Raw genomic sequence first — 27819 nt, 5'->3', positions numbered from 1 at the left:
CAAAACGCACGGCGCGGAAATGACGCCAAAGTGCGCAAGCGCTGTCGGCCCTGCGGCGCGGTGGCTGCTGGGCTCCGCACGCCTTCCCTTCCCTCGCCTCTCCCCTCCCCCCTCCCATCCCCGCCCCCTCGGCCGCTCCGCTCCCTGGCGTGACTCGGCACTGAGAGCCCCGGGAGAAGACGTCGCGGTCACCACCTCCCCTGTCCAGGCCTAGGCCTTCCTGAGCCTCTCCTATTCCTCTCCCGGGTCTTCTTCTTTAGTTTTGAAGCCGGTGGCATCGCGGCCGCCTTCCAGGGCTCTCTGAGAATGGTGGGTGTGAAGCCGGTCGGGAGTGACCCGGATTTCCAGCCGGAGCTGAGCGGCGCGGGCTCCAGACTCGCCGTGGTCAAGTTCACCATGCGAGGGTGAGGCCGGGCCCCAGCCCAGTGGGCCCCGCGTGTCTGTGCTTTCCTCTCTCTCTTTCTCTGCGCCTCCTTCCTTGCGGTCTCCTGCTCCGGAACGTCCGGCGCCGGCCGCAGCCCCAGGCCGCTGCCCTGTTAGGCCTCAGGTCCTGGGTGTGACCTCCCGTCTGTGCACCCGGAGTCTTTGGCGGACTGAGGCCAGGCCGGCTGCCTCCCCAGCCCAGGGGATCCCCGCCCGCTTCTTTTGAGTCTTCGGATGAGCTCTGCTCTTGGGGTGGCCTGGCTCTATTCCTTCTAATCTGTGGGAGTCTCAGCCGCTCCTGCTTGCACCTCTCCACTTCTTTCCCAGGAGCTAGCTGTCACTTGCATCTTAGAAACTGTAAAAATTTTAATTTACCGAACGCTTTGATTCTCCTTACCACCTGCATTGCTGGAAAACCTTTGGAAGATTCAGATGGGGCTACCCAACTAATCCTCGTAGTGCTTGGACATAAAGCTCAGCTAATGCATTTTAAATTAAGTTAATGTTTGGTCAGGATGCTTTTTAATTCCCCTAACATTTTTGTTACCTCTTTGGTTAGTAACTTTGTAACTTAGGCTATCTTATGTATGCAGTTGCATGTGGTTATGAAAAGTTAAGTAGGTATTTATACAGTACAGGTAGGCAGATGTCCACATCTGGGTTTAACCAAATAGACTCCGTTTTTGACTTGATTTAAGAGGACAGGGAACTTGAAAGATGTTATCTGGCTTTGGTAAGTCTCAGCATAATTTATAGGTCGCAGAACTAGTGGCTCTTCCATGTTGAGTGTGCACTGTTCTCTGTGAGAGTGACTTGTTGGAACGAGACTTTCAGAACCAAGACTTAAGGGAGTTTGTGTGTTTACTGAAGTCTCCATTTGATTTACCTGGACCCCCCCCCCCGGTGTTATTTACACTTACACAAACTTGGAGAAATCTACTACAGATATCACTATGTAACACCTTTAATTGTACAAGTAATTATATAAACATAAGGCAGTGTTTTGTGTCTCGGAACAAAAAGTAATTCAAACCTATTGAACATGATTCAATAAATGTTGAATATCTAAATGGTGACATTAAGATTAGATAGTTTTAGGGGATGGAGGGATGCAGATAGAGATGAAAACAAGTTGGGACTTTGTTGTCAATCTCTATCATACAGAATTGGAAAGGAGCAGAACATTAAAGTTTGTTTTCCCAGTTTTGTTAATTTTACAATGTCTGTTTTCTTAATATGAGGGAATGCCTATACATTTGTTAAGTTCTAGGCCAGTGTTGGAAAAGGGAAGGGATGATTTTCACAACGAATTGCATTTTTAGTTCACTTTCTTAATTCTAGTCAGTGGGAGCCTTTATACTTTTGTCCCTCAATGATACACATTCTTTTTCCCATAACATAGCAGGGGGAGAGATGACAGTAATAAGCAACTTATTTGAAGTGAGAAAAGTTACTTTCATCCCATTTTAGGCCAAAAACAGTTTTCTCAAGCCCCTATTTCATTTCCGTACTATCCCTACTTTAAGCCTTATTTCTTATTCTCATCTTTTGTGCTTTATTCATCCTATTAATTTTACTGAAACACTGTACAAATTGTCACTCTTCTGTTAAGAATCTTCAGTTAGCTCTCCAGTATTATTTTTCAGTTGTTTTTTTTAATTGTAGTAAAATTTGCCATTTTTAAATGTACAATTTGGTGGCATTAAGCACATTCACAGTGTTGTACCATCATCATCCCTATCTGTTTCCTAGATTTTTTCATTATCCCAGACACAAATTATGTGTCCATTGAACAGTAACTCTGATAGCTCCTCCCCCCGCCCCCTCCTCTGGTAGCCTCTCATCTACTGTCTGTCTCTGAATTTGCCTGTTCTTGATAACTCATTTAAGTGGAATCATATAATATTTGTCCCTTTGTTTATGGCTTATTTTACTTAGCATAATGTTTTCAAGGTTCATCCATGTTATAGCATGTGTCAGATTTTCTTTCCTTTTTAGAGCTGAGTAATATTCTGTTGTATATGTATACCACATATTGTTTATTCATCTGTTGATGAACATTTGAGTTGTTTCCATCTTTTGGCTATTGTAAATAGTGCTGCCACCAAACTATTTTCCATGGTGGCTGCACAATTTTGCATTTCCACCAGCAATGCATGAGAACTCCAATTTCTTCATAAACCAACATTTAGAAAATATTTGAATAGCCATCTTGGGTGGGTGTGAAATGGTATCTGGTGGTTTTAGTTTGCATTTCCTTGATGACTAATAATGTTGAGTGTCTTTTCAGGTGTTTATAGGCCATTTGTTTGTCTTTGTATAAATGTCTGTTCAAGTCCTTTGCCCATTTTGAATTGGATTGTTTGGGGTTTTTTTGTGGCGTTATAGTTCTTTATATATTTTGGGTCTTAATCCTTTCTCACATATATCATTTGCAAATATTTTCTCCCATTTGTTGTGTTTTCAGTTTCTTAATAGTGTTCTTTGATACACAAAAGTTTAAAAATCTTGCTGAAGTCTAATTTATCTTTTTTGTTGTTGTCGCTTGTCCTTTTGGTGTCATACCCCCAAAATCATTGCCAAATCCAATACCATGGCGATTCCTCCCTATGTTTTCATTAAAGAATTTTATAGTTTTAGGTCTTAAGTTTAGGTCTTTGATCTATTTTGAGTTAATTTTTGTATATTATGTAAAGTAAGGGTCCAACTTCATTTTTTTGCATGTGGACATCGAGTTTTCCTAGCACCATTTGTTAAAAAAAATTGTCTTTAACCCAGTAACTGGCACCCTTTGCCAGTATTTTTTTAAGCAGTTAAGATAGTCATTATTTACTTTTTATTTAGTCTGTGTAAGGGACTTATTTAAGCACTTACTGACTCCTGCAGTCCTCAAAATAGTCTTTTGAAATTCTGTTCATTTTACAGATGAAGAAGTTGAGCCACAGAGAGGTTAAATGACTTGTTCAAGGTCCCATTGCTGAATGCTCCATTTGGATTGTAAAGTGCTGTCCTTGTTCTTCCCAGCCTGAGCAAAAGGGACATGCAGGATCACCTCTGTTGCACAGAGCCTGACATTTCTTTTTCAGTAAATATTGCCTTGAAAAAGCTCTGCTTGCAAACTGATCTTCTGATGGAGGACAGTTCAGTTCACTCTCTGCTATTCTTTTCCCTACCTGTAAAATGAGGATAATAACATGTAACCTAACCATACTATTTAGAGAATGAAGTTATGTATGTGAGTTATATACTGTGGTAACTGGTATCTCCAAACTGTTACTTCTTAAGTTTACCCAGATACATTTAAGTGGTCATAAGCAGTGCTAGTTTTGTTATCACTGTTGAGTAAACTCCAACTTTAAAAGAATATACATTTTCTTTCCTATAAAACTCAACATGAATGATTTTTACCTTGAATTCATGAGTGTACTACTTTTGTAGATAGGTTTACCACATATTCAGTTTTCCTAAAGCAGGCCTTACTTTGTAGTTGGTTAGTTGTTATTGTTACCATCCAAGGAGAATGTCAGTGTATTTTAGGATGGTGAGATCTATGGGTTATGGTAGTTTGTGCCAATAATGCATTATATGTAGAGGATTAATTATATATTTTTTTAAATTGCGGTGGGCTGAAGATACTTTACTATATTACAGACTTGCAGGCACAAAAGTCCATAGGGACCAGGCATATATAAGACAGAGTGAAACAGGGGCCTGTAAGACAGCTGGGGCATGATGAGGCCCACAAGAACATATAGAGACTTTTTTTACACAAACCTTTTATTGAAGTATAGCAGGCGTACAAAAATGTACACCAACCTTTTAAGTGTATGGTTTGATAAATTTCCAGTGGTTACACCTGTTCAGCTAGCATGTAGGTCAAGAATGCCAGCGTCACACAATCCCTGCCCCACCCCCACCTCCTGCAGGCCCCATCTCATCACTCTTGAATTCTAACACTGCAGGTTAGTTTTGTCTGGGTTTGAACTTTATAAAAATGGTATCATACAGTATGTAATCTGTCTGGATTCCTTTCAAGAGTATATAAATAGTTTTAATCTTGGCAGTTAATTTAGAAATAACAAGCAAAAAAAAAAACACTGTGTAGGCCACTATTTTGAGGTTTTTGGAATAGCAGTTAAAAGTTGGGTTTTGTGATCAAATTTTAGCACTGTGCTTCATTGTTCTTGTCTTTAAAATGAGGAATTGTAAAACAAATGGCTGTAAGGGTTTTGTAAATTGCACACCATATAGCAAATGGTTAATGAACACTAGCTATTTTGTGTTATTAATAGGGCCAATTATGATTATGTCTATTAGTAAATACAGTACATCTAGAAATAACCTATTTTAAAATTATGCCTGCAGAATAATAAACTTTTAAAATATGTCTTTAGAAAGCATGTACATTTTCCATACCTGTTTACCAGCTGGATGTGTTTACATATATTATTGCTCAAGGTGGAGCACTGACTGCTTTAGCAAATAGAGAAGGATAGCAAGTTCTGCTTTAGCAAATAGAGAAGGATAGAAAGTTCTTGAAATAGAATCTTTATATTATGACTGTAAACACAGATCTTACTTATTAAGAAGAACCTAACGTGGTGCTTTCAAAGAAAGTAAATCTTAGATTGGCTTTAGAGGTTAACTCTTCTGGTCGTGTCCCTGCCATTAACTAGAGCGTCTGATTTTGGTCAAGTCATTTAAGCTTGTCTGGTCTTCACTTCTCACTTATCGAATAATTGTGTTAGGTTAGGTCAATTTTAAAATTTCAGTTTTGTGGGTGTGGTTCCTTATATATTGCAGGAAGCTAGAGGGTTGTCTGCTGAGTTCTTGTTTTCTCAAAAAAGAGCAACTCAGAATCCTTACATATCGAATCTAACAGATAAGCTTTCCATCAGAAGGAGGTTCAGAGGTCAGAAAATAACTTTTTTTCTTCCTTTTTTGAACCTCTTGACTAGATGGTCTCTGGTCTGTTACAAGCTCAAAGGTCCCGAGACTGTCTAAGGTCTGTGAAACAAGGGCTACACGAGAGAAAAAAGTACAGCCCTGAGCTTAGGCATACTTGGGGCATAATGTTTCAGAGATCAGAAAGGGTCCTTGAAGGATCTAGTTCCTTGCCATTTATAGAGAAATCAGGTGATTTATTCATGAGCTTAGCTAGTAATCGAACTTTGTTTACTTTAAATGCTAATAGTAAGCAAGGAAAACGTCTTACTTAAAATAACCAATCAGTTCACTTGAATGATCATAGTGAAAAGTTGCTGCTGTAGAGTTATGCTTCTGTGTTCTATAACTTTTTTATTTTTGACTGAAGTTCCACTTATGATGGCTAACTAAAATCAAACAAAGGATCTAGATGAGGTTAAAATTTGTAAGGGAACACTTATTCGCAAGGTAGCCATTATTTTAGTATAGTCTGTTCAACTTCAGGAAGTGTTTCTTTAACGCCAGTTAGCTCATACATGACCGATGAATGGAGTGATGATGTCAGCGTGATGTGGAAGTTGTACCAGTTCATATTCTATTTTTCTTAGGTAGTGGAGAGCAGGAGCAGAACCTTTAGCAGGATAAAAGCCCTTAGCCACAGAGGCGGGCTCCCTTTCAGGTTTATTTTAAGAAAGTTAAAGTTAATAAAATTAAACCTGAGTGCCTGCACCCAGCTCTTGTTCTCCAGCCGGGGTCATTCTCATGTTGCACTTCCTCCCATCCCCACCTAAGTGGCAGCCCCGCTGACTCAGAGCTTTGCTTCCCTTTGGATCCTCACAGCACCTGTAAGCGGTGCTGCTTCCACTAGATCTTTTTTTGTTCACTTAAAACACCCTCTGTAGTAGCCTCCAGGTCTGAGCCACCTGCCTGTCTGTGCAGGTATTTCCTGAGTACTAGTTACTGTTTTTCTTAGGAATATTTTTACAAAGTTGCAGGGGTTTAAATGGTTTGCCTTTATCTTATTTTTTCCATAAGCCTTCTTATTTTTGAGTGCATGCTTTTGCAGAAAGGTTTTTCAGGAATGAGAAAACCTGATATTGTGTGTATACCGAGTATATTTTGTGGTATAGCATGGTATCTGTGCTTCATTTGTGACTACTGTCTAAGTGCTGTTAACATTAAATTCTCCATCCTCAGTCTGTTTAATATTTTAAAATGAAAATACCTGTTCATCATATAAAAGCAAAGGATACAGAAGTATAGTTTTGAAAGTCTCCCCTAAACTCTCTTCTTTTTCCAGTCCCACTTTGTAGAAGTAATTGTTTATTGTGTGACCCACCTAACTTTTTAATATGTGTTTATATGCATATATACCATATAAATGCATATGTAAGTACATATTTTTAATGTCATAGAGGACATTTTATCATGAGACTTAGTTTTCTTTTAAACAGTAAAAATTATCCTTATCCCTGATGTGAATGTGTCATAACTTTTTTAATTAAAATATAGTTGATGTATAATATAAAAGTTACAGGTGTACAATACAGTGATTCACAATTTTTAAAGCTTATGCTCCATTTATAGTTAGTATAAAATATTGGCTGCATTCACTGTGTTGTACGATATATCCTTGTGCTTATTCTGTCGAATAATATTTCATTGTATAGGTATACTACATTTTTGTTTATCCATTAATCTCTTTTTTAATTCTTATTTTTTATTGAGGTGTAGTCAGTTTACAATGTTAATTTCAGGTGTACAGTAAAGCAATTCAGTTATACGTACACATACATATCTATTTTTTTTCAGATTCTTTTCCATTACAGCTCATTACAAGAAACCGAATGTAGTTCTCTGTGCTATATAAGTAGGTCTTTGTTTTATGACTTAATTGACAAGATCTTTAGAGTATAAATTAATACAGTCCTTGGTGTTGTCTTACCAAGCATCTTACCTTTCTCTCAGGTGTGGTCCATGCTTAAGGATTGCCCCAGCCTTCAGTTCTATGAGTAATAAGTATCCACAAGCAGTTTTCTTGGAAGTGGATGTACATCAGTGTCAGGTAAGGCAAAAGAGTCCTTTTTAAATAAATTTTATTTACAAATTGGTTTTGAGATTCAACATTAATATCATTTTTTATTTATCTCTTTATGCACTAAGTACTTTTTTGACAATAGGATAATGTTGACATAGTTACGACAAGTTATCACAATTATAACTACATTAGTTAAGAAGGGTAGTCCATTTCTGATTGCTTCTGGGTTTATTTATATTAACACTCTTGTGATATGGAATTAATACAATGTTGTAATAACAGTATTATATTTTATATATATATATATATATATAATATGTATACATAAAAATAACCTAATAGGTTACATGGCAGTTCTGTGTTTTACATTTCTTTGTTTACTTTTTTGCAAATCTAGAATTGTATCTTCTACTGCTGACACATTGGTTGATTAGAAAGCCATGAAAGAGAATTGGTTCTAGTTTGATTTGAGTAGATCAGTTGTAATGTGAGCTCCCTAGCTCCAAAGCTGCCTACTCAACAGAATCTTTAAAATGCTGATTCCTGTTGACTGAGCCACAGTGTTGTAGGCAGCTCGCCCTGGTTACATAGTTGGAGTGGCTGTGTGACAGCTCTACATTTGGGATATGTAGAAGTTTGGAGGAGTTGTTAAGGAAAAAAAAATTTTAAAGGCTCCTTCCAACACTAAAAATGTGGTCTTTTGACTGAGGAACCGCTCTGTAGTTTTTTTTTTCCCCCATCAATGAGGTTTTTTGTCTTTGATACATTTCTGAGTGTGAAAAAAAAAAATCTTGGAATGTTATATAATTTGTAGATAAGTAGTTTGGGGATTTAGTGTAAACCCTGCGCTACACAATTACTGTTCAGTGCTTACGTCGCTGCAGCACTGGCCTTGTTTCAAGTGCTCTCTGTCTCTAATCTGAAAGTGCTGTCTTCTGGAGCTGTTGTCCTGTATGGCAGCCACATGTGGTTGGTTATGGAGCACTTGGAATGTGGCAGGTCCAAACTGAGATGTGCTCTGAGTGTAAAATACGTAGGATTTTCAAGACTTAGTGTGAAAGAAAAAATGTGAACTATGTTAACTCTTTATATTGACTATATGCTGAAAATGCATATTTGGGTTTTCTAAAATATACTATTAAAATGGATTTCACTTGTTTCTTTTTACTTTTTTGTTGCAATACTAAAAAATTTAAAGTTACATATAGAGCTCATATTTGTGTCTTGTATTATATTTCTTTTGGGCAGCACTATTCTAAAAGGTCAATTTTTAAAAATTATTCTAATTTATGAGGCTTAGAGAAGACGTCTCTGTGAACTTTATGCCTTTAAAAAACAATGTACCTTTTCCTAGTGTTTGAATGTGCAAGGTTACATATTTGCTTTACTACTTTCTTTATACTTCTCATGAAGAATTTAAACCATGAATCAGTGGTTAATTAACTAATTTTCATTCAGTAGCTAATCTTACTGTGGATTTGGAGCAGAATTTAAAAAGATAGCTATTGCAGTGTTTTTTAGATGGGAGACCGGAAGTCATGTCTTTAAGAGTAGAACTAGATGAGGATTGCAATGCAAAGGACGTTACCCTGTTTTCATGGATGGATGGGCTACTGTGTTTTCAGATGTGTACTTTTTCCTCGTAGCAGTGGTTTGTGCTGTCATATCTCAATACCCTACTTGGTTTCTGCATTTGAGAAACAGTCTATACTTTCTGTATTGGAAGTTGATTATTCTACTGGATGAAGTGTTTATAACATAAAAAGGCAGAGCTGTTCTTCATTGTGGACATAAGGGTAACATAGTTGTGCCCGTTAGGAATAGGTCTGCTTTTTCTTAAGTAATAATTAAGAATAAGTTATTTTACATGTTTTTAGCTCTTGCTTGTGATATTTAACTTCCATAAAGATGTAGAATGAATATTCAGAGTGGTTTAAGATTAGTTTTAATTCATAATGCTATCTAACTTGACAATTCTAGGGAACAGCTGCCACCAACAATATATCAGCAACACCTACATTTCTGTTTTTTCGAAACAAAGTGAGAATTGATCAATATCAAGGAGCAGATGCTGTGGGATTAGAAGAAAAAATCAAGCAGCACTTAGAAAACGACCCTGGAAGCAACGAGGACACAGATATTCCAAAAGGCTATGTATGTACACTTAAAAGCCAAGTCATGATATATCTTGTATTTGTCATTATTTGATAGAAGTGAAACTGACTGTTTTTATGTTTTGTCTTTTGCTAATTAAGAATACTTTCAATAAGAACTTTAAAACTGTATTAGCTGACTGTTGGGCTTTGTCTGTGCCTTAAGCCCCCATCATAAACTATTTTTCCTAAGTGTCTTCTAATTTTCACTACCACTTGTTTTTAATCTACTTTCTGAACTATTTTAATAACCATTTTAAAACATTTGTTTTATACTTTTTTTCCCTCAAAAGTGAAGAAATGTGCTTTGGAAAAATATTTTCCTTTTTGGCAATTGTGTAAAATGACGTGTGAATTTTAATATATGACCATTATATTCAGAACTCTCTTTTCCGCCAGTTCCTATAGTTTTCTCTTTTTTTAGGCAATCCCCTCTTTTCTGGCACTCTATTAAAAATAAAAACCTTGTTACTGATTTTGGTTTAGGACCAAATGTAATTTTAGTATTGGATATGTTTTTCAGAGTTTTAAGAGTGAGTTATTCTAAATACTAATTTTTGAAGCCTGGAGAACTTCAAAGTTTTTAAAAACTACATAATATGAATAGTTTAATTCATATCTCTATTATTTGAGAGCTCTTAGGAAGGAAGTAAATTCAGAAGGAGCACTTCATGGTAGCTGACTATTATGCAAATTGGTAAATCCTGCATACCAGAAGATATATGTTATGTATATTTCTTAATTTTTCTTATTATAAAGTTATTGTGTTAGCAGTTTAAAAATGAACTTTAAAAAAGTTAAAACTAATATATGAAAGTATGTGTACCAAGTTCATTAAAACAGATTTGTCATGGGGCCGTGAGTCCTTTCTGTAAGGCCTTTAAATTTGTGTTGAAAGAGGAGAATCTGTAGTCAGGTGAATGTGAGAGATTCTTTTTGTGTGTATGGGTGGAGGAGTTGTGTCTTTAAAAAGTGTCTTTAACGTGTGGTAGCAGCATTCATTAAGTTAAGGACTTTCAATGAATATTTTTTAAAAATAGAACTGTTGTATGTTAATTTGTAAATCTCAGAAAGTACGAACATGTTGTGTAAGTCAGGGTTGTGACATCTTTTGGAATATTTTGGAAATCATTTGACGTGTAAACTGTTGTGTTTACATCTTTGTATTTTTTTTCCTTTAATACTAAGGGTTTTTGCATGAAAAGTCTTATAAGAGTGCAACAGTCCTGCTGCTTAGCTACAGGGACACATCAGCTAAGTGTGATGTTAGTGTTTTGGCTTCAGGTAGAAAATAAGCAGGGAAATTTGAAGTTTTTAAGAAATAAAACAAATTTAGTTTTCATCTAGATATTATGAATACAATGTGAAAAACTTAAAAACGTTTTCGTTTTTTTCCATCAGGTATCAGTCAAGACATGAAAATTTTGAACTATAGGTCTTATAGGGTAATTAAGTATTTAAACCTGGTAGTGTGTTCCTGAGAACGTCATTGTCCTCACAACACAAACAGAAACTGAATACAGAATAGATAAAGCAAGGTCCTACTGTAGAGCACAGGGAACTGCATTCAGTAACTTGTAATAACCTATAGTAAAAAATATGATAAAGTATATGTGTATATATATATATATACAAAACTTGTAATCACCTATAATGAAGAAGAATATGAAAAAGTATACATCTATAAGTGAATCACTGTGCTGTACACCAGAAACTAATACAACATTGTAAGTCAACTATACTTAAATAAAAAAGTTAAAAAAATAAAAGAAGAAGAAGAAAACTTAGTTAACTAGTCATGTAATTTGGCTATGTGGGGAGTCTTTTCAGGCATAACCCCAAGGCAGAAACCATTAAAAAATTTAGATATGTAACTTTATAAATGTGAAATTATGCATAAAATTATAAATAAAATGAAAAGTAAATGGGAAAACTGAGAAAAACATTTGTAACATGTAAGACAAACATTAGTATCTTCAATATGTAAAGAATCATTACAAGTCTAAGAAAAAATAAACACTAGAAACAAAGGGGCACAGGCCATAAAGAGGCAATTCACAGAAATGCCCAATGCAAATATGAAAACATTGAATCTTGCTTGTAATCAAAGAAATGAATATTTAAATGTAACATCTGAGGACTAGGATGTTTCCTTCTTTATAAATATTTGTATTCCTTAATAATTTTTTAAAGACATTTATTTAAATAAAATTTTTTTAAAAACTGAATGAAAACCTGTGTCTTAAAGTGGATTTAAATATAAGCATTGCAAAAATGTACCAACAATTTTCAAATAAAATTTTGGGTTTCTTAGAATAAAGACTTTCTGTCATTAGGTGTTAACCCTGAAAGGCTATACAGTTACTGATTTTACATATCATCAGGTTTTGAAACTCCTGATTTGACTGAGGCCAGAGTTAATGAGATACATGTGTCTCTTTTAGGAGTGTTTGAGATACTGCAAAAGATGAAGAATATGATACTCAAAAGGTTAAAAATCGTGGTAGATTCTTGCTCAGAAGTAAGGCAGTGTTTTTGTAAACATCATAGCTTTGTTTTTAATATGCTTATTGAAGTTGGGGTAATTTAAACACTTTATTTTTTTTCTCTCCCGTAATTGCTAAGAATCCCTAGTGTGGCTTCAAGCAGTACAAGGGGGGCTATCAGTAACAAGTCTTCCTCTCCAGGAGTTCGCGTGTGGCGACTCTGGAATCGAACTTGCATCTGTGTGTGTTGTAAACCTTGAGGCTTGTGTATGTATTTCAGTATTCCAGCCTCTGAATACACATGGTCTACACATTTGCCATCATTTATCAAAATAAGAGCAAACGTTAAATGACCCTAAATTATGTAATAGGTAGAACAGATCTTTCTTTAACCAAAAACTTGAAGCATGGAAAGTTTTTTTCTAATTTCCTGTTTCTCGTGTTGGATTTCCTCTAAAAAAAAAGCTGAAACCCGTTAAAAACAAAAACAGGTGAACATGCAACTGATAATTTATAATACTTGGTTAATTTTAAGAACAGTTCTTGTTCAGTAGATGAAATGTATACTCTTCTAGAAAAACACAGTGTATCAAAATCTACTCCACTAGAAGTAGAACTCCTAATTAGACCAGTCACCATAGAGGAAGTAGAGAAAATAGTGCAAGAGCTCTTCTGTGAAGCCCAAGATGACTTCACAGGGAAATTCTACCAAGTCTTTAAAGATCAGTAGTCTAGTGTTACTGCAACTACTTAAGACCATGTAAAAAGAAAATTTCCAAGTTAATTTTTGAAGTATGACATTGATCCCAGAATCTGACAAAGTTTGTACCAAAAAAGAAAGCTACTGATCAGTTTCAACTAAGAATATTGGTGTATAAAACTTAAATAAAAGTAAACAAAATCCAGCAATCTAGAAGAGAAAAATCATGATCTCTTAATATGCAGAAAAGGCACTTTGGTAGAATTCAATACGTCTTTATTCCTAAAGCATTCAATAAAGTATTAATGGGAAGGCACTAGAGGCATTCCCACTAACATCAGAAACAAGACAGGGTGCCCACTGTCACTGCAACTCTTTGGCATTATGTTGAAAGAACCAGCCAACACGTATACAGGAGAAAGGAAGATTTTAAGTGACTCTGCAGGGAAGTAGCAAAGTCCAGATATAAGAAATCCACAGGCTAAATGACTATAGATTAAAAGAGATTTAAGAGACACATTAACTAAGTACAGTGTTTGTACTTTGCTTGGGTTCTTTTTCTGCATTTAACTAAATTCAGCTATAAAACATTTATGAAACAGTTGAAGAAATTTGAACATTGATATTTGATGATATTTAAAGTACTGTTCATTGTTTTAGTTGTGATAATGAGGATTTTTTTTAAGAGTTTTTATCTCTTAGAAATGCTCATGCACACTCGAATGTTCATGAATGAAATGAAAAAATGTCTAAAATTTACTTTAAAATAGGGAAAGGTTGGGACTGGTTGCAGGATAAAGATTAAATAAGAGTGGCTATGAGTTGATGATGATGATGATTATAGCTGGGAGCTGGGCACCTGAGGGTCAGTGTATTACATGTCTATATATGTATGTTTGAAATTTTCCATAATAAAATTTTAAGTCTCTTTGCTGTTTACCTTTAAACCTATATGTACCTTAAACCTATATGAAGAGTTTAGATTTAAAAGTGCATGATCACTAGAAGAGGGAGGTAGGCTTTCTTTGGATATTTTATAGATAATTTTCATATTTCTCAATGTAAAACACTGTTACGAAGAAAAATATGTCAACATTTTATAATCTATGAGTTAAAAAGACTTGATTTGGGATACCTATTGAGTGGATGAAGCCTAGATTTGGCTTTAATTATTAGTAGTAGATGTTAGAAATTCAGATGAAGGGTTAATATAAAAGTTTTGAAACTATTTTAAAGGACAGAATTTTTCTTTAAAATTGCCTAATCAAGAGAATTATATACAAGGATACATTGTACAACATTGGGAATAGAGCCAATATTTTATAATAATTATAAATAGAATATAATCTTTAAAAGCTGTTGTACACCTGAAGCACATAATATTGTATATCAGCTATATAACTCAGTAAGAAAAAAATCACATATTTACGCTTCTTTTTAAGATTTTTATACCAAATCCAGATACTTTGCCTAAAGTCTTGATTTACTTTTTTCAGATGGATTTAATGCCTTTTATTAACAAAGCTGGCTGTGAGTGTCTGAATGAAAGTGATGAGCATGGATTTGACAACTGTTTACGGAAAGACATGACCTTCTTGGAATCTGATTGCGATGAACAGGTAATTGAGTGCTTAAGGCTTGTAGGAATTAGCAGTATTTATGCCCACTCTTGTTTCTTTATCGTGTTTCCATCTCATGGTTTTCTGTCTCTCCTTCCCAGATGATCACTTCTTTCCTTTTTATAACTTGACCCCTGTCCTTTGACCCTGCAGACCCACCTCCTTTCTCAGTTCTTTTGTGAGATATACTGAGGAGAATCACAGAACTCTTGCATTGGCCCCAAGGCTGAGTTCAGCCTTCACTATTCTTAAGTCCTTGTGTTCATTCTGACCCACCTTCCATGCTTTCTACCTACCCGAAGAGTTTATCCCTGAGAAACAGGGCCTGGTTAGATGAGCACTCCCGTATGTCTAGTCCCCACCCCCAGCTGTAAATCCGTATTGTACTTCCCTGCACTTCCTGTATCGTTGTCACAGAGGAAGTGTCATGCAGTACTGCTTTGGTCAAGCCATCTTTATCTTCATCTTGACTGTTGTTTTTCTTAATTTAATTTCTTTTCCACTGACACTTCTTCGTCCCCATTCCAGTTCATCTTCTACATGTTCACAAAAGCTATTTTTCTAAAATACAAATCTGATCATGCTTCTTTTTTTTAAAGGGGTTAAGTGATTCTTCACTGGCTTCAGGAAGAGGAGATCATATTCTTGCTGACTTTGTTTTTCTAGCTTCCAACTCTCATATCCTCTTCACCAGGTTCAAGTCCCTAAATGTGTCATGCTCATATTTTTTGACACACGATTATAGGTTAAGTATACAAAGAACTTACATAACCAAAGGAAGTAGTCTAAGTATTTTCTTAGGCAAACAGGCCACAGGGATTTTGAAATCATAAATCTAAATCTCATCTTTCTTTGTTCCAACCAGTGCGACCCTACTATATAACTTTGAGAATATCGTTCACATTGTGCTCCTTGTAAATGGTGCTTTGAGTATAATGTGGTGATGTTTATCAGAAGGACTAGCTATAGCTTCCCTAAAATCTTCCTGCCCGTGGCCTTCCAAATTCAGTCAGTCAGGCAAGTTTAGGATGGAGGTTTGGAGGTTACCCCTGGAGCTGTGAGTCCTCTTCTCGAGTTTTGGATCAAATAGAGTCCATGTGAGGGCTCTGCTCTCCATATAACCTGTGCATTGTCTCCAAGTTGTCAGGTGACGTGGGTACATGCTTCACAAATAAACTGGTTTAGGAAACATTGAGCTTAATGTGCTAAAATATATAGAGTTTTGTTTGATTTTTTGGAAAGCAGATTGCTTGCCATTTAGTAGGTCACACACCTTTAGGTTCTTGCATACAATTTTAGTTAATTTATTCTATTAAATTTTGTTGTCATTCCCTTATACACATAACAGATGATTGTATTTCTCAAATGTCAATCTATTCAAGTTACTTTCAACTTGCTAATTTTCTATGTTACATTGGTTTTGTTAGATACATTAAATTTTTTCTGCTTCTTAATTACTCTAATTCAGCTTAGCTGTTGTGTTATTCAAGGTGTTCAATGGCCCTTTTAAAATGAAACTATTTTCTTCACAGCTGCTTATTACTGTGGCATTCAATCAGCCTGTTAAGCTTTATTCAATGAAATTTCAAGGGCCAGATAATGGTGAGTAATGGACAGCTTTTCTTTAACTTTCTGTTCTATAGACCTATTAGTACACATTTAAAACTTTTATTTTATCTAATTCTGTTTTTAATTGAGATATAGTTGATGAACAATATAATATAGGTTTCAGTGTACAACATAGTGATTCACAATTTTTAAAGGTTATATTCCATTTATAGTTATTATGAAATATTGGCTATATTCTCTATGTTGTACAATATATACTTGTAGTTTGTTTATTTTATATGTAGTAGTTTGTACCTCATAGTCCCCTACCTCTATCTTCCCTCTCCCTCCTCCACTCTCCCTGCTGGTAACCACTTGTTTGTTCTCTTTGTCTGTGAGTCTCTTTCTTTTTTTGTTATATTTACTAGTTTATTTTATTTATTTTTTAATTCTGCATATAAGTGATATCATATAGTATTTGTCTTTCTCTGACTTATTTTACTTAGCATAATATCCTTTAAGTCCATCCATGTTGTTGTAAATGGCAAAATTTCATTCTTTTTTATAACTTGAGTAGTATTCCATTGGATATATTTACCACATCTTATTTATCCATTCATTTGTTGATGGACACTTAGGTTAAAACTTTTTGTTAAATAGAGGGAGATATTTCTTGTTTTGGGAAAGAGTGAAAATTGTTCTTGGAACAAAGAAAGGATATAAAATGGGCAAATAATGTGAGATTATTGGATCGAAAGTAAAAAAAAGAAAAAGAAAAAGAAACTTTTACCTTATTTCTAAGGGTTTTTATTTTAGAATTTAAGTTCCCTGGTAATGTGAACACGAGGGAACCTTTTCTTCCAACTCAAAATTAAAGATCTGCAGCAGCCATTTTTCAGGACCAGAACTGGGAGAGATGTATTTCAGACTCCTCTTGTTACAGGTGATAGAACTGGGGCTTTAGAGCTTCCTGTGAGTGCTCTATTCATATGTTCATCTTCTGTGTACAAATTGTGATGCTGTAAACAGGGCTGTACAGACTTGGCATTTCTCTTTTTATTAAATAAAGAATTTTCCTTATGTACCCCCCCATCCCCAACTCCCTTCTTCTTCTACATCTGTTGTGGGGGTTTTGCTAGTGTAGTTACCCTATTTATCAGATAGCATTCCCTTCTCGTTTATTATTCTAAATTTTTGTGTATTAATGACTTTTCACTAATACAATTATTTCTTTATTGTGAAAATACGAAGTATTTATAAAAGCAAGTGCTGTAGAAATGAGTGTTTAAGCAATGTGAAAAGCTTGAGATTCTTTAATCAGTGACAAAATATGGGTCTGAAGTTAAAGAGACTAAGACATTCTGTAAGTGTGATCTTACCACTGATCACACCCTAATCCCTACACTGAAATTCAGCAGTTTGTATGTTTAATTTCCTTCTGGCTAAATGTCGTCACTGATGATGCTTTTCTCCTAAATAACAAAATGTGCCAATTGATGACAACTGCAAGACCCAGCTCAAATGTTATTTCTCTTGAAACTTTTCGTTAGCCTGCATATGCTGGCAAACTTCATTGCCACCTTCCCTATACCTCCTCACTGGTAGTTACACACTTACCATAGTGTGTCTTTTATAGTTGAGGGCAAGAACTCTGTGTAAGTGTATGCGTGAACATATGTATGTATGTGTTTTACTCTAGTATTCAAAGTACTTAGTATAGTGGTAGCAGGCCAAGAATTTACTGGTTAATGTCTATTGAAAGGGGAAAAAAGTATGGCTATGAAAATACTCAGACTTACAGTTTCTAAAGATAGAGGTAGATATGTGCATGTGTGTGTCTGTCTGTATAGTGTGAATATCATGAAAGAGGGAACCAACTGTTGTATATTTGGTTTTAGCATTTTATTTTATTCTACCATTTTATAGGTCAGGGTCCTAAATACGTAAAAATTTTTATCAATCTACCCCGATCTATGGATTTTGAAGAAGCAGAAAGAAGTGAACCAACTCAAGCTCTGGAGCTAACAGAGGATGATATTAAAGAAGACGGCATTGTCCCACTTCGTTATGTTAAGTTTCAGAATGTTAACAGTGTAACTGTAAGTACTGTTTCATTCAGATATATTTAGCGGGTTGTGAGTGACAATTCATGCTGTCTTAAATATCCTTGCTGATTCTAAGTGACCCTTTAAAGTAGTTGATTGATTGGTTTGAAATGAGTAAGAACATCTAATAAACTAATTAAATTTTCTTCTTTTTAATTCATCTGTGTGCCCCAAAGGGAAAGGACAGGTTTTTTTTTTTTTTTTAATTTGTGGACTTGTCAGTCCATTTATATATATTTGATAACTTTTGTTAAAAGTTTATTCTAGAACATTTATACTTAAACTGAAGGTATTTGTGCTTCCTTCATACCTGATGGTAAGTGATGATATGTTTGTAAAATCCAGTTTACTTTTCTAGAATATAGAGTTTTTAATAGTATCCATGATCTCAGTAAAAAGGACTTTTTAAAAAGGTAATTTTATGTTATCTTAATTTACATTAAGAAATCAGTTCCTTTTTAGAAGTTATTAATTGTTTTTGTGAATTTTAGTATTGAAACCCAGCACATGCTTCTAAGCCAACCCTCCACCCTAGCCCATTCCTTCAGAAGAGGCGGTAGGAGGGTTAAAACAGAATAATAGAATACCTAGGGAAAAAGTAGGAACCAGCAGAGTCACTTGAGAATAAGTCATGCCAAACTAATGTGGTTTCTTTGTGTTAGTGGATTCTGGTTTTTGTGGATTAGAAGAATGTTATGACGTGTTCATTTTATGAAGTTTTCAGTGGACTTTCACAGAATATACTTAGTAGTAAGATGAAGGGTTATATTAAGTTTTCAGTGTTTGAAATATTCCACCCAGACGAAATTAAAGAAAATGGTTATATTAGACTGGGACACTGGTTATGAAATATTTTCCTGACTTTTGTCATATTTGTAACATTTAATTAGTAACACCCGTGACTTTATTTAGTGATGGGAGGAAGGCTTTTGTTTATTGGGAAAAGCCCTTTCAACCCAGAGATCCTAAAATGATCTCCTCTGTCTTTGAGAATCACTGAACATAGTTATCTTGTGATAGGCTCAAGTCTTTATGGACTGTGTACTATCTCAGTCAAAATTTTAGTCAGCGACTTAAATGAAGACACAGAAAGCATCCCTGTCACTTTTTGGTGATAAAATTGAAGTCAAAACAACAGTTTTGATCAGAACATCTAATCAAAGTAAGTAGATGAATTTTAAAACCAGTAAATAGAAACTATTGTGCTTAGGTTCAAAAAGCATTGCAAATAAATAAATAGTTTAATAGTCTACTTATTATAGACTTGGAGTTTTTAATTGATAAACTCAGTTTGAGATGAATCTGTGGTTGCCTGTAAAACCAACAAAAACTGACTGCTGAGTGCCATCTGAGAATGAAAAAAGTATGTTGCCCAAATCAACAGAGGCAATATTCTTAAGTAATATCTAGAGTATTATGTTTTTTAAAATGGAACAAATAGAAAAAATCCAATGTATTGAAAGAGGATCTTTGAGTAAAGCATTTGTCTCCTAACATGCTGAGGGTTTAAACAGAAAGTATAAAGAGGCAAGCTTAAAAAATAGGCAAGGCACAGTATAGTTTTAGGAGCTTATTTCCAGTACTGTTTTTTTCTTTTAATATTCTTGTATCAGAATGAAGGAGTATCAGAAAAAAATATAACTGCAGAAATTTTCCTCAGTGAAAAGCCATAATTTTAGAAAAACTTTAGTAGCACTCTGCCCATTGTAATCATGAATTCCATAATCTTTCGGCATTCTCTGTAAATAATTTAATTATTACCTTTCCACACCACCACACTAAATCATCAAGAACTTGTGTATGTGAGTGTCTTGCCGTGACATCCCTGGAGAAGGTGGGAAGAGCAATTAATAAGGGCTCTGGGAGTACTAGTCTAAATGTAATGTGGATTAGTCTTTACAAAGAACAGCAGGTATTTTTATGAATAACCTAGGGAAATTGATTAAAGTTAAAGCACACTTAATAAGAAAAGGAGTTTAATCATTAATGTAGAAATTCTTTTTTTTTTCTTTTGGGGGGTGTGTATGTATAGATATTTGTTCAGTCCAATCAAGGTGAAGAAGAAACAACAAGAATTTCGTATTTTACTTTTATTGGGACTCCAGTCCAGGCAACAAATATGAATGACTTCAAACGAGTAAGTTTGTTTAAATGATGTCTAGGAGAAGTAAAAATAATTATTGTAAAGAAATAATTTTTAAAAGATCAAAATGATAACCATGTCATGAAATTTTATAAGGTTAAACAAAAGAGTAGGTTCTTCTAATCAGAGTGTTAGGTATCTTACTGAAAGGACTCTCTAATGAAAAAATAAGTCTTACTGATACAGTATCTGTTAACGAATGGCATCCAAATAAAAAATAATTGATTATAGAAAGTGGTTAGGAATAATGGAAAAAGAAGTAAGTTAAATCATTAATAGTAAATATTGTAAAACTTTGCTTATATTAAGATTTTGATTACATGATTTCTGATGAAAACATATTTAAAATGACTTAAACAATTTTATTTTATTTATTTATTTTCTAATGGAGATACTGGAAATTGAACCTAGAATCTTGTGCATGCTAAGCCTGCACTCTACCACTGAGCTATATACCCCACCCCCTAAAATGATTTAAATAATTTTAATCAAAAAGAATGGACTCAGTTTTACTGCACTGAGATGTTTTATGTCTTTGTGCTGAAAGAACACATTTCAGCAAATAACTGTTCAGTGAACAGGCTTTTTTTTTTTTATTGTTGTTTTGTTTTTGAGGACTCAGTCCTAAGGTTTACAAAAGTATTTATAGTTTTCATGGGACCTTTAGGAATGAGAACATTTTTTCGTTCTTGGAACTACTTCTAATTGGTAACAGTTCCTTAGGATGAGTCTTAAAATACACAACCACAGATCGTAGAAGTGCCACCAAGAACTTTATCAGTATAGAACCCAGTTGCTGTATACAGATGAAATGTGCAGCAGCATAGAAGATGGAGGTATCAGCGTGTTTCTGATGGCATTGGGCAGGCAGTCTAGAACTTGAAGAGATTATAAGAGAGGAAGAGTCTTCCTAGGGCTGCTAGTCCCTAGGGAATTGGCACCTAGCTTAACAACTTGGACCCCTGTTTGGGGAATTGGAGCTGTGGAACATCCTGAAAACTTACTCTTTTTGATGATACTGCAGATCTACTTTTAATTCGATTATAGACAAATGCATAAAATTTTATAACAGTGGATGAGCATAATTGTATGCTGTTTTTACAAAATTGATAACCTGGACAATAGATACTTTTAAGTGGTCGTTTTCCAACTACTATCTTCCTGTCTCACAATGTAATTAACTTTTGGGAGCCGTAGGAAGGGTTATGTACTTAGATCTGTTGTGTCAAATGTTTGACGTATGCGTAATGACAGGTCAGAAGAAGCAGAGATAAAACATCTACATTTTTATGATATGAAGTATGCTGTACTGGGAAAATGTGTGAGCAACAAAAACGTTTTGGCTGCCTGCTTTCCTACTTTGCTTGTTTAAATTAAATGCCATTGGATTTGGCTTTAACTGTGCCTTGCAGAGTTTGTTTTAGCTTAATTCTTTCCTAAGAACTGTTACTCTAAATCCTGTTCTTCCCTCGTGTTACTAATTCAGCTCTAGTTTCCTGCTTCTCACCCCGGCTTATGCTACTTGATTTCCATTTTTTTCTTTCTACTCAGTCTTGTCCATCTTCTTACCAGCCTGCCATTCAGTTATAGTTTTTCTACTGTGCATTAATAATTGTTCATCAAAGGATGTCTTCACCTTTTTGTTTTTAACATCCTCCTTCACATCACTTCCAGCCTAGTTTCTCTCTTTTTTGATGACCAAACTACCTTTTTGGATTGTCTTTAGGGTAGCAGAGGTATTTTTCATTTCTTGCTTGAGAGTATTTGTGTGTGGTTTATAATGCTGTGTGTTTGACTGAGTACTTTTTTACCTTGTTGAAAACTCCGTAGAACAATAGATCTCAAAACTTTTTGGTCCCAGGACCCCTTTACACTATTAAAGAAGATTGAGGACCAATATTTATCTGTTTACCATTTAAGAAGTTAAAACTGAGAAATTTAAAAAATACTGATTTATTTACAAATAACAAAATTGTTATGTGTTAACACAAGTAATATTTTAAAATTAAAATATGTACTTTCTGAAACAAAGACCAGTTTTGTAAGAGGAACATTGTTTTACACTTGGACAAATTTGTTTACTATCTAGTGTAACAGAATCCTCTCATTCTCATACCTGCTTCTGCTTTCAGTCAGTTTTGCTGTCATAGGTCTTGTAGCCTCTGGAAAACTCCATCGTATATTTGTGAGACAATTAGAGTTCAGGAGACAAATAGCAACTTAGTATTATTATGAAACTAGTTTTGACCTTGAAGACTTCCTGAACGGGTCTCAGGGGCCCCCAGCCTGGACCACACTGAGAACTGCTGTGAAAATACTTTAATAACGTAGTGGAGTCCCTTCATTGTGTTCCGGACTTCTTAATCCCTTGCTGTTAATGTTTGATAAGTTTTAATTGGTTGAATGGTTTCCTTATGTATGTTAATATTACATTTCCTTTCAGTAGTTTCTGAATGAGGTTTTCTCTGCTTGTGTCATTCATTGTGCTGTAGGGTTATTCCTCAAAAGTAAGCTAATTTAGTATTTTTCATATGGTGCTAATAAGTCAACAGCTTCAACGTAGGAACATTGCAATTGAAAAACTAGTTTATATGTAACTGAAGTTGGCCTTGTGTAGAGTCATTTATTAAAAATTATCAGTGAGTTTGGTTTCTGGTGAAGGGAAGAATGGATACATGGTATGGTGCTTGAGGTCCCGGTGGTACTCTGCTGAGTAGAGTCGTCATCGCTGTCAACAGCAAGTTTATATCCTGAAAGGATAATGCACAAACGTTTGGAAAGTTAATCAAAATTAATCAAAGCTTAGTTCAGGGCTTTCTTCTTCCACAAAATATTCTCATACTTTCCCAGCCCAGTGATATTTCCTTCTTCCCAAGAATGGCTGGGGAAACATGAGAGTATTTTGTGGAGGAAAGGGCCTTGAACTAAACTGCAGGAGTAGAAGCGGATACAGGAAAAGACAGCAGCAGGCACTCTGGGTAGAATGGAAAATAGGGACCTTGGGCACCACGTCTGGCGTGGCACTTCTTTCCTGTCCTTATTTGGTCAGTCTGAATTTTAAAGGGATTGCACATAGTGATCAGAATTTAAAATTTCAAAATTTAGCATGCCTTTTATCAGCACAGAGAAGAAAGTTTTGATACCTCTTTGTTAGTGAAGAGAGCTGTATAAAATGATTTTAATGAATGATTAAATGAAATTACATAGTCATTTTCAGTTTACGTTTTTATGTCATATTAGTTGTTTCTAGATAATTTTAGTTTTCAGAATATCACTGATCTTCTCCTTATGTCACTAAGATGACGGAAGCTAAGGTGATGCTGATGAATCCTGGATGTGGATAAAAATCTTAGACCATCTTGCGTGCTCTTACAACTTTAAAAGGTTATACTTTCAGACTTGGGAGACAAGAACATACCTTCTCCGTGTCTGTTTTTGGCTCGTAAGAGGCATTGTGCATAGATTGTAATATATATTTCGGCTATCTGTTGTTGTAAATGTGTTCTGTGTGTTGCAGCATGAAAAAAGCTTGCCATTTTAATTGGAAGTAGATGTTTTCTTTGCTAAAATATGCTCTTTACATGGATTGCTTTATTTTAATACAAAAGAAATAAGGGTGTACAAAAAGAAGCAAAAATGAAGGGGCTTCTGCTCCTTAGGGAATGAGGTGCATGTGAAAAGCAGAGCAGATTTTCTATCACTGTAATAAAAATAGACTTTTCTAAACTGGCCATTCACCATATCAGCTATTTTTGTAACATTTTTGTCTGTTTATTTTTCAGCTTTTTTAATCCAACTCAAATGAACTAAAAACAGAAGATTTTAAAAAATGAAGTAATATAAAGATTGACCTTATCTCACTCTACTCCCCTCCTTGCTTCTCTGCTCATCTAGCACCTGTCTGCTCTCACCCTTCCCATGTTCTCGCCATTGCTGGGGCAAGATTTCTACAGCTTCTGTCATCGGATCAGCCTTCTTGTCACATAGATTTCCTCAACCATCTCTTTCTTCAGATCTCATTCCAGTCATGTTTCCTTTTTGGCCTTTTGTTTTGGTTTTTATTTTGGGCTTGCAACTAGGTGCTTTAATTTCACTACCATACTACATTGCTCACCCAACTTTTTGTTATTTTTTTTACTTTCTCCTGTCTCATATTTAATTTTTGTACTACATTTTGAGAAATAATATTACAGTAAAACTTACATTGTTGTAAATGTTTTTAGATTTAACTAGTTGTTGGATAATGTTTTAATATGACCTGAAGTTTAAATTTTATTTTTTAGGAACTATAGACTCATTTTGGAAATTAAATCTGAGCAGTTTCATCAAGTTCTTTTATAGTAGTACTAGGGTAATACATTGATTAGGCTGAAGTTGAGAGATGTGGGTTTTCTTTTCTCATTGGAACTGTCGCCCAAAACTCTTTTTTGCTGATTAACTGTGGGTGTGTCCTCTGCTTTGCCAACCCAAGTGAGTTCAAGGCCAGCTCAAAGACTTACGGACTGAATTTTAGGCTGGGTTCAGATATTAACGTGGAAGATCAATGGACTCTTTACTGAATAAATATTTTTAACACCTAATCTTGATGTACCAAAATTTTTATTTGTCTAAGGTGTACTATAAAGACTTAAAAGTGAATAAAAGATCTTTAGTTTTAGGGTGAGAAACTCCGTATAGGAATGCTGAATTTCTTCTTTTTTGCAGAGAATACACATTGGCAAGTTGAGAGTTATCAGCCTGTGAAACAGTATGCGGATTCGTATCTTCTGCTGTATCACATCTGCTAAAATTTTAATTTTTAATATTAGTCGTTTTTGTTTTCTTTTGCTTAATCTAATAGCTCTGTTTTGTGTGTCCCACATGGTACAATGATCAATAATGCTTTCAGTTTTTATCTGCTTCAATTCAGTTGCTGTACAAATAGTGCCACCTCCGCTTCTTTCCTAGGAAGGCTTCCCCCCGGCTCTTAAAACTTCAGTTTCTTACTCTCATCCACAGACTCTTTTATGAGACTGTTTTTCGTATCTTTGTGGCTTTTTGGACTTTCTAAAACATGGTTTCCTTGGATCAGAGAGAAGTTATTTTAAAATAATAAAAGTGATTTTCCTCAAGATGGGGAAAACAACATTTCTAGCATCATGTGATTAGGAATTCAGTGGAAAGAGGTTTTTATAATCTTTTCTCAGGAATGACATTGACCCGAGCCACGTTCTGTTTTAGACCAGACGTGTACTGAAGACGTCATGAGTTTTGCTTGATTCAGATGTTACCATTTAGACCAGAATCAATTTAAAATATGAAAATTACAGTTTAAAACATACATAGAAATTTTGTTATATACAAATACATATTCAGTAGCTTGCAAGTAGATTTCCTTAGAGGCATTTCTGCCATGAGAATACATTATCTGATGATAAACGTTAGGTTTGAAGTAAATTATTTGATTACAACATAATTTTAGAACCTTCCTACAGACAATTTGTGTTCTAGAACTATTGGTAGAAACCAAGTTTATTCTTTACATTTTTATGCTGCCACACTTATAGCAACTAGAGCATTTTTTAAACCCTCCAGTAGAGAATTTTTCTAATCAGTGACAGAAACAGGATTTATTCTTTGTATTTTTAATAGTACATTGTAGCAACCAGGGTTTTTTAAAAATAGAAACTAGTCAAAATTAGTCATTTTTAATCTGTTTTCATTGCATGTCTACTTACTGAAAAAAAAAGTCTAGAAACCTGTCATCTTGGGCATGAAGACCTAAGTTTAGTGTACTCTTAATTCTAGATTATTTTGTGATCGACATTTGATATCTAATTGCCTAAAAATAGCGTGCCAAATATGTTTCACTCATATAGCATCATCTTTTTATTAACTTCTCTAAACTGTCAACCTTGTTTTGAAAAATTGCATTACTTTTTCTTAAAACAGTGTGGGAAGCCAAAAATAGCCTGCATGTGTTTAATTTTTAATTTCTAGAGGCTGTGAGGGTAGGGAGGGTAACAGTTTTCTTCAAAATGAAGATACACTGCATGCCAAAAGAATGCAACAATAAAAATTAATACCAGGTTTTAAAGATGACTACGATTAATATTACTCTGAAAATAACTCATTTCTTAAATCAGTAAGAGGTGCATATAAAGTTATTTTTGTTCTTCCTAGGTAGTTGGCAAAAAAGGAGAAAGCCACTAAGGTACAGAAGACACTGGAAGACCATATTGCATTCAGATCTACAGCTCCTGGATAACTGCTTGATTCTCGCCAGAGACTTTCAACATTTCATTCATTGCCATTACCAATAAATCATTGCTTTTGTTCAGATGGTATCACTAGTGTTTCTATTGTAATCTTGATACATGCAAATGTAAATAAAAGTAACTACTTTGCCAAGCTTAAATTTTGTCCGTTCTAAGTAAGTATTTTCTCTTTCCATTTATTTGAAAATTGGCCACCTTTTGATTTTAGCAGAGTCTTAAGTGTCTGGTAGCATATTGATCAAAAGCCAGTTTCTCTCTTTCAAGGAGCAAAACTGTTTTAGGGAATGAAGGAGTGCATGTGCACTCACATGCACACACAGAGCAGGTGATTTTGATGAGTGGACTTGAAACAGCTAACCACGTTCAAGTGAGTACTAACTCGTTTGTTAAACAGCGTTTGGGTATCTGGGCTAAAGAAATTACTAAAATTATAAATTACCAGAAATAAATTAAATGAGATTTAACGGTTTTCACCTAAAACTGTTAGTTAACAGGACCAGAGATTTTAAACCCTTCTGGATAAACTTTTAAAATTTGAGTCAGCCACTTTCGTTACTAATAGATACGTCGAAATTTGACAGGAGGGAAAAATACAGTACTGTGAATTCATGAAGCAACAGGAATTAATATCTTTTAATCAAGTATTTATTATTTTAACAACCAAAGGATAACAATGTTAATATACAGAGAACATGATTTAAGGTTGAAAATGAATTGGCCAAATGTATGTTTTTAAAAGGTCTTTCACAAAAGGCTAGTGAAACAAAGCAACTTGTTCCTTATGACATTTTAAAATCTTAAAACTATAGAAAGTATTGGTAAATTTTTTTTTTTTTAGTATTGGTAAATTTGATTTTTTAATGTTTTCTGTTTTTGCAATTTAAATTAAATTTAAAAATTTTTCAGCATTTTAAAAGCTCAGTGTTTGAAAGGAGTACATAAGACTTAATTTTGATTCAGTTAATTAAACAATAAACCTGAGGGCATATTTGTCTAGGAGTGTGGTCGAGATACTGATTTGCCTTTGAGGCACCAATGTATTTATACATGTTTCAGAAAAAAATTATGCACAAGTTTTTGTGTTAAAATAGTCACTCTCTGAAACCCCAGTGTCATTAGATAATGTTTAGTTCCTTTGTATGTAAGCACATTAATTTGTCTAGTGATGTCTGTGTATCTTATGTATTTCATAGTTACGTTGCCTTGGATCAAGTGGAAGCAGAAGGGCAAGAAATAAAATAAAAGTTTATAACACTCCTTAATATAGACCATCTCAGATTAATGACGTCTGAAATTAAGGGTAAGATTGATGTCAAGAGTTTTGTTTTACGGGGGAGGGTATAGCTCAGTGGTAGAGCACATGCTTAGCATGCACGAGGTCCTGGGTTCAATCCCCAGTGCCTCCATTAAAAAAATAAGTA

At 34.8% G+C, this 27819-nt stretch overlaps 1 protein-coding gene across 3 annotated transcripts; it reads left to right on the top strand.

Moving 5' to 3' along the window:
- Window positions 1–137: 137 nt before the first annotated feature.
- TXNL1 (thioredoxin like 1) lies at window positions 138–27660 on the top strand. 3 transcript variants are annotated; one of them, XM_010961326.3, is made up of 9 exons: window positions 138–404; window positions 7318–7414; window positions 9368–9541; window positions 14223–14345; window positions 15878–15947; window positions 17820–17992; window positions 20031–20135; window positions 24846–24888; window positions 26304–27660. In XM_010961326.3, exons 1-8 carry the CDS (start codon window positions 307–309, stop codon window positions 24882–24884), a joined length of 879 nt encoding a protein of 292 aa, XP_010959628.1. In that variant the 5' UTR covers window positions 138–306; the 3' UTR covers window positions 24885–24888; window positions 26304–27660. The 3 variants fall into 3 exon arrangements, with proteins under 3 accessions (XP_010959628.1, XP_045377449.1, XP_010959629.1); XM_045521493.2 differs by lacking the exons at window positions 24846–24888; window positions 26304–27660 and adding an exon at window positions 23924–24839; XM_010961327.3 differs by lacking the exon at window positions 24846–24888 and having other exon boundaries at window positions 140–404.
- Window positions 27661–27819: the final 159 nt, after the last annotated feature.

This window comes from Camelus bactrianus, chromosome 30 (assembly GCF_048773025.1).
Source record: "Camelus bactrianus isolate YW-2024 breed Bactrian camel chromosome 30, ASM4877302v1, whole genome shotgun sequence".
NCBI lineage: Eukaryota > Metazoa > Chordata > Mammalia > Artiodactyla > Camelidae > Camelus > Camelus bactrianus.
Note: the sequence above shows the minus strand (reverse complement) of the source record. Positions and strands in the feature narration are given on the sequence as shown.

What these genes read in the sequence shown, in the direction of transcription:
- TXNL1 (XM_010961326.3), top strand. Translation starts at nt 307, where the DNA reads ATGGTGGGTGTGAAGCCGGTCGGGAGTGACCCGGATTTCCAGCCGGAG. An exon ending in TGGATGTACATCAGTGTCAG is followed by an intron (nt 7,415 to 9,367) that starts GTAAGGCAAAAG and finishes TGACAATTCTAG; the next exon opens with GGAACAGCTGCCACCAACAA. An exon ending in ATATGAATGACTTCAAACGA is followed by an intron (nt 20,136 to 24,845) that starts GTAAGTTTGTTT and finishes TCTTTTTTGCAG; the next exon opens with AGAATACACATTGGCAAGTT.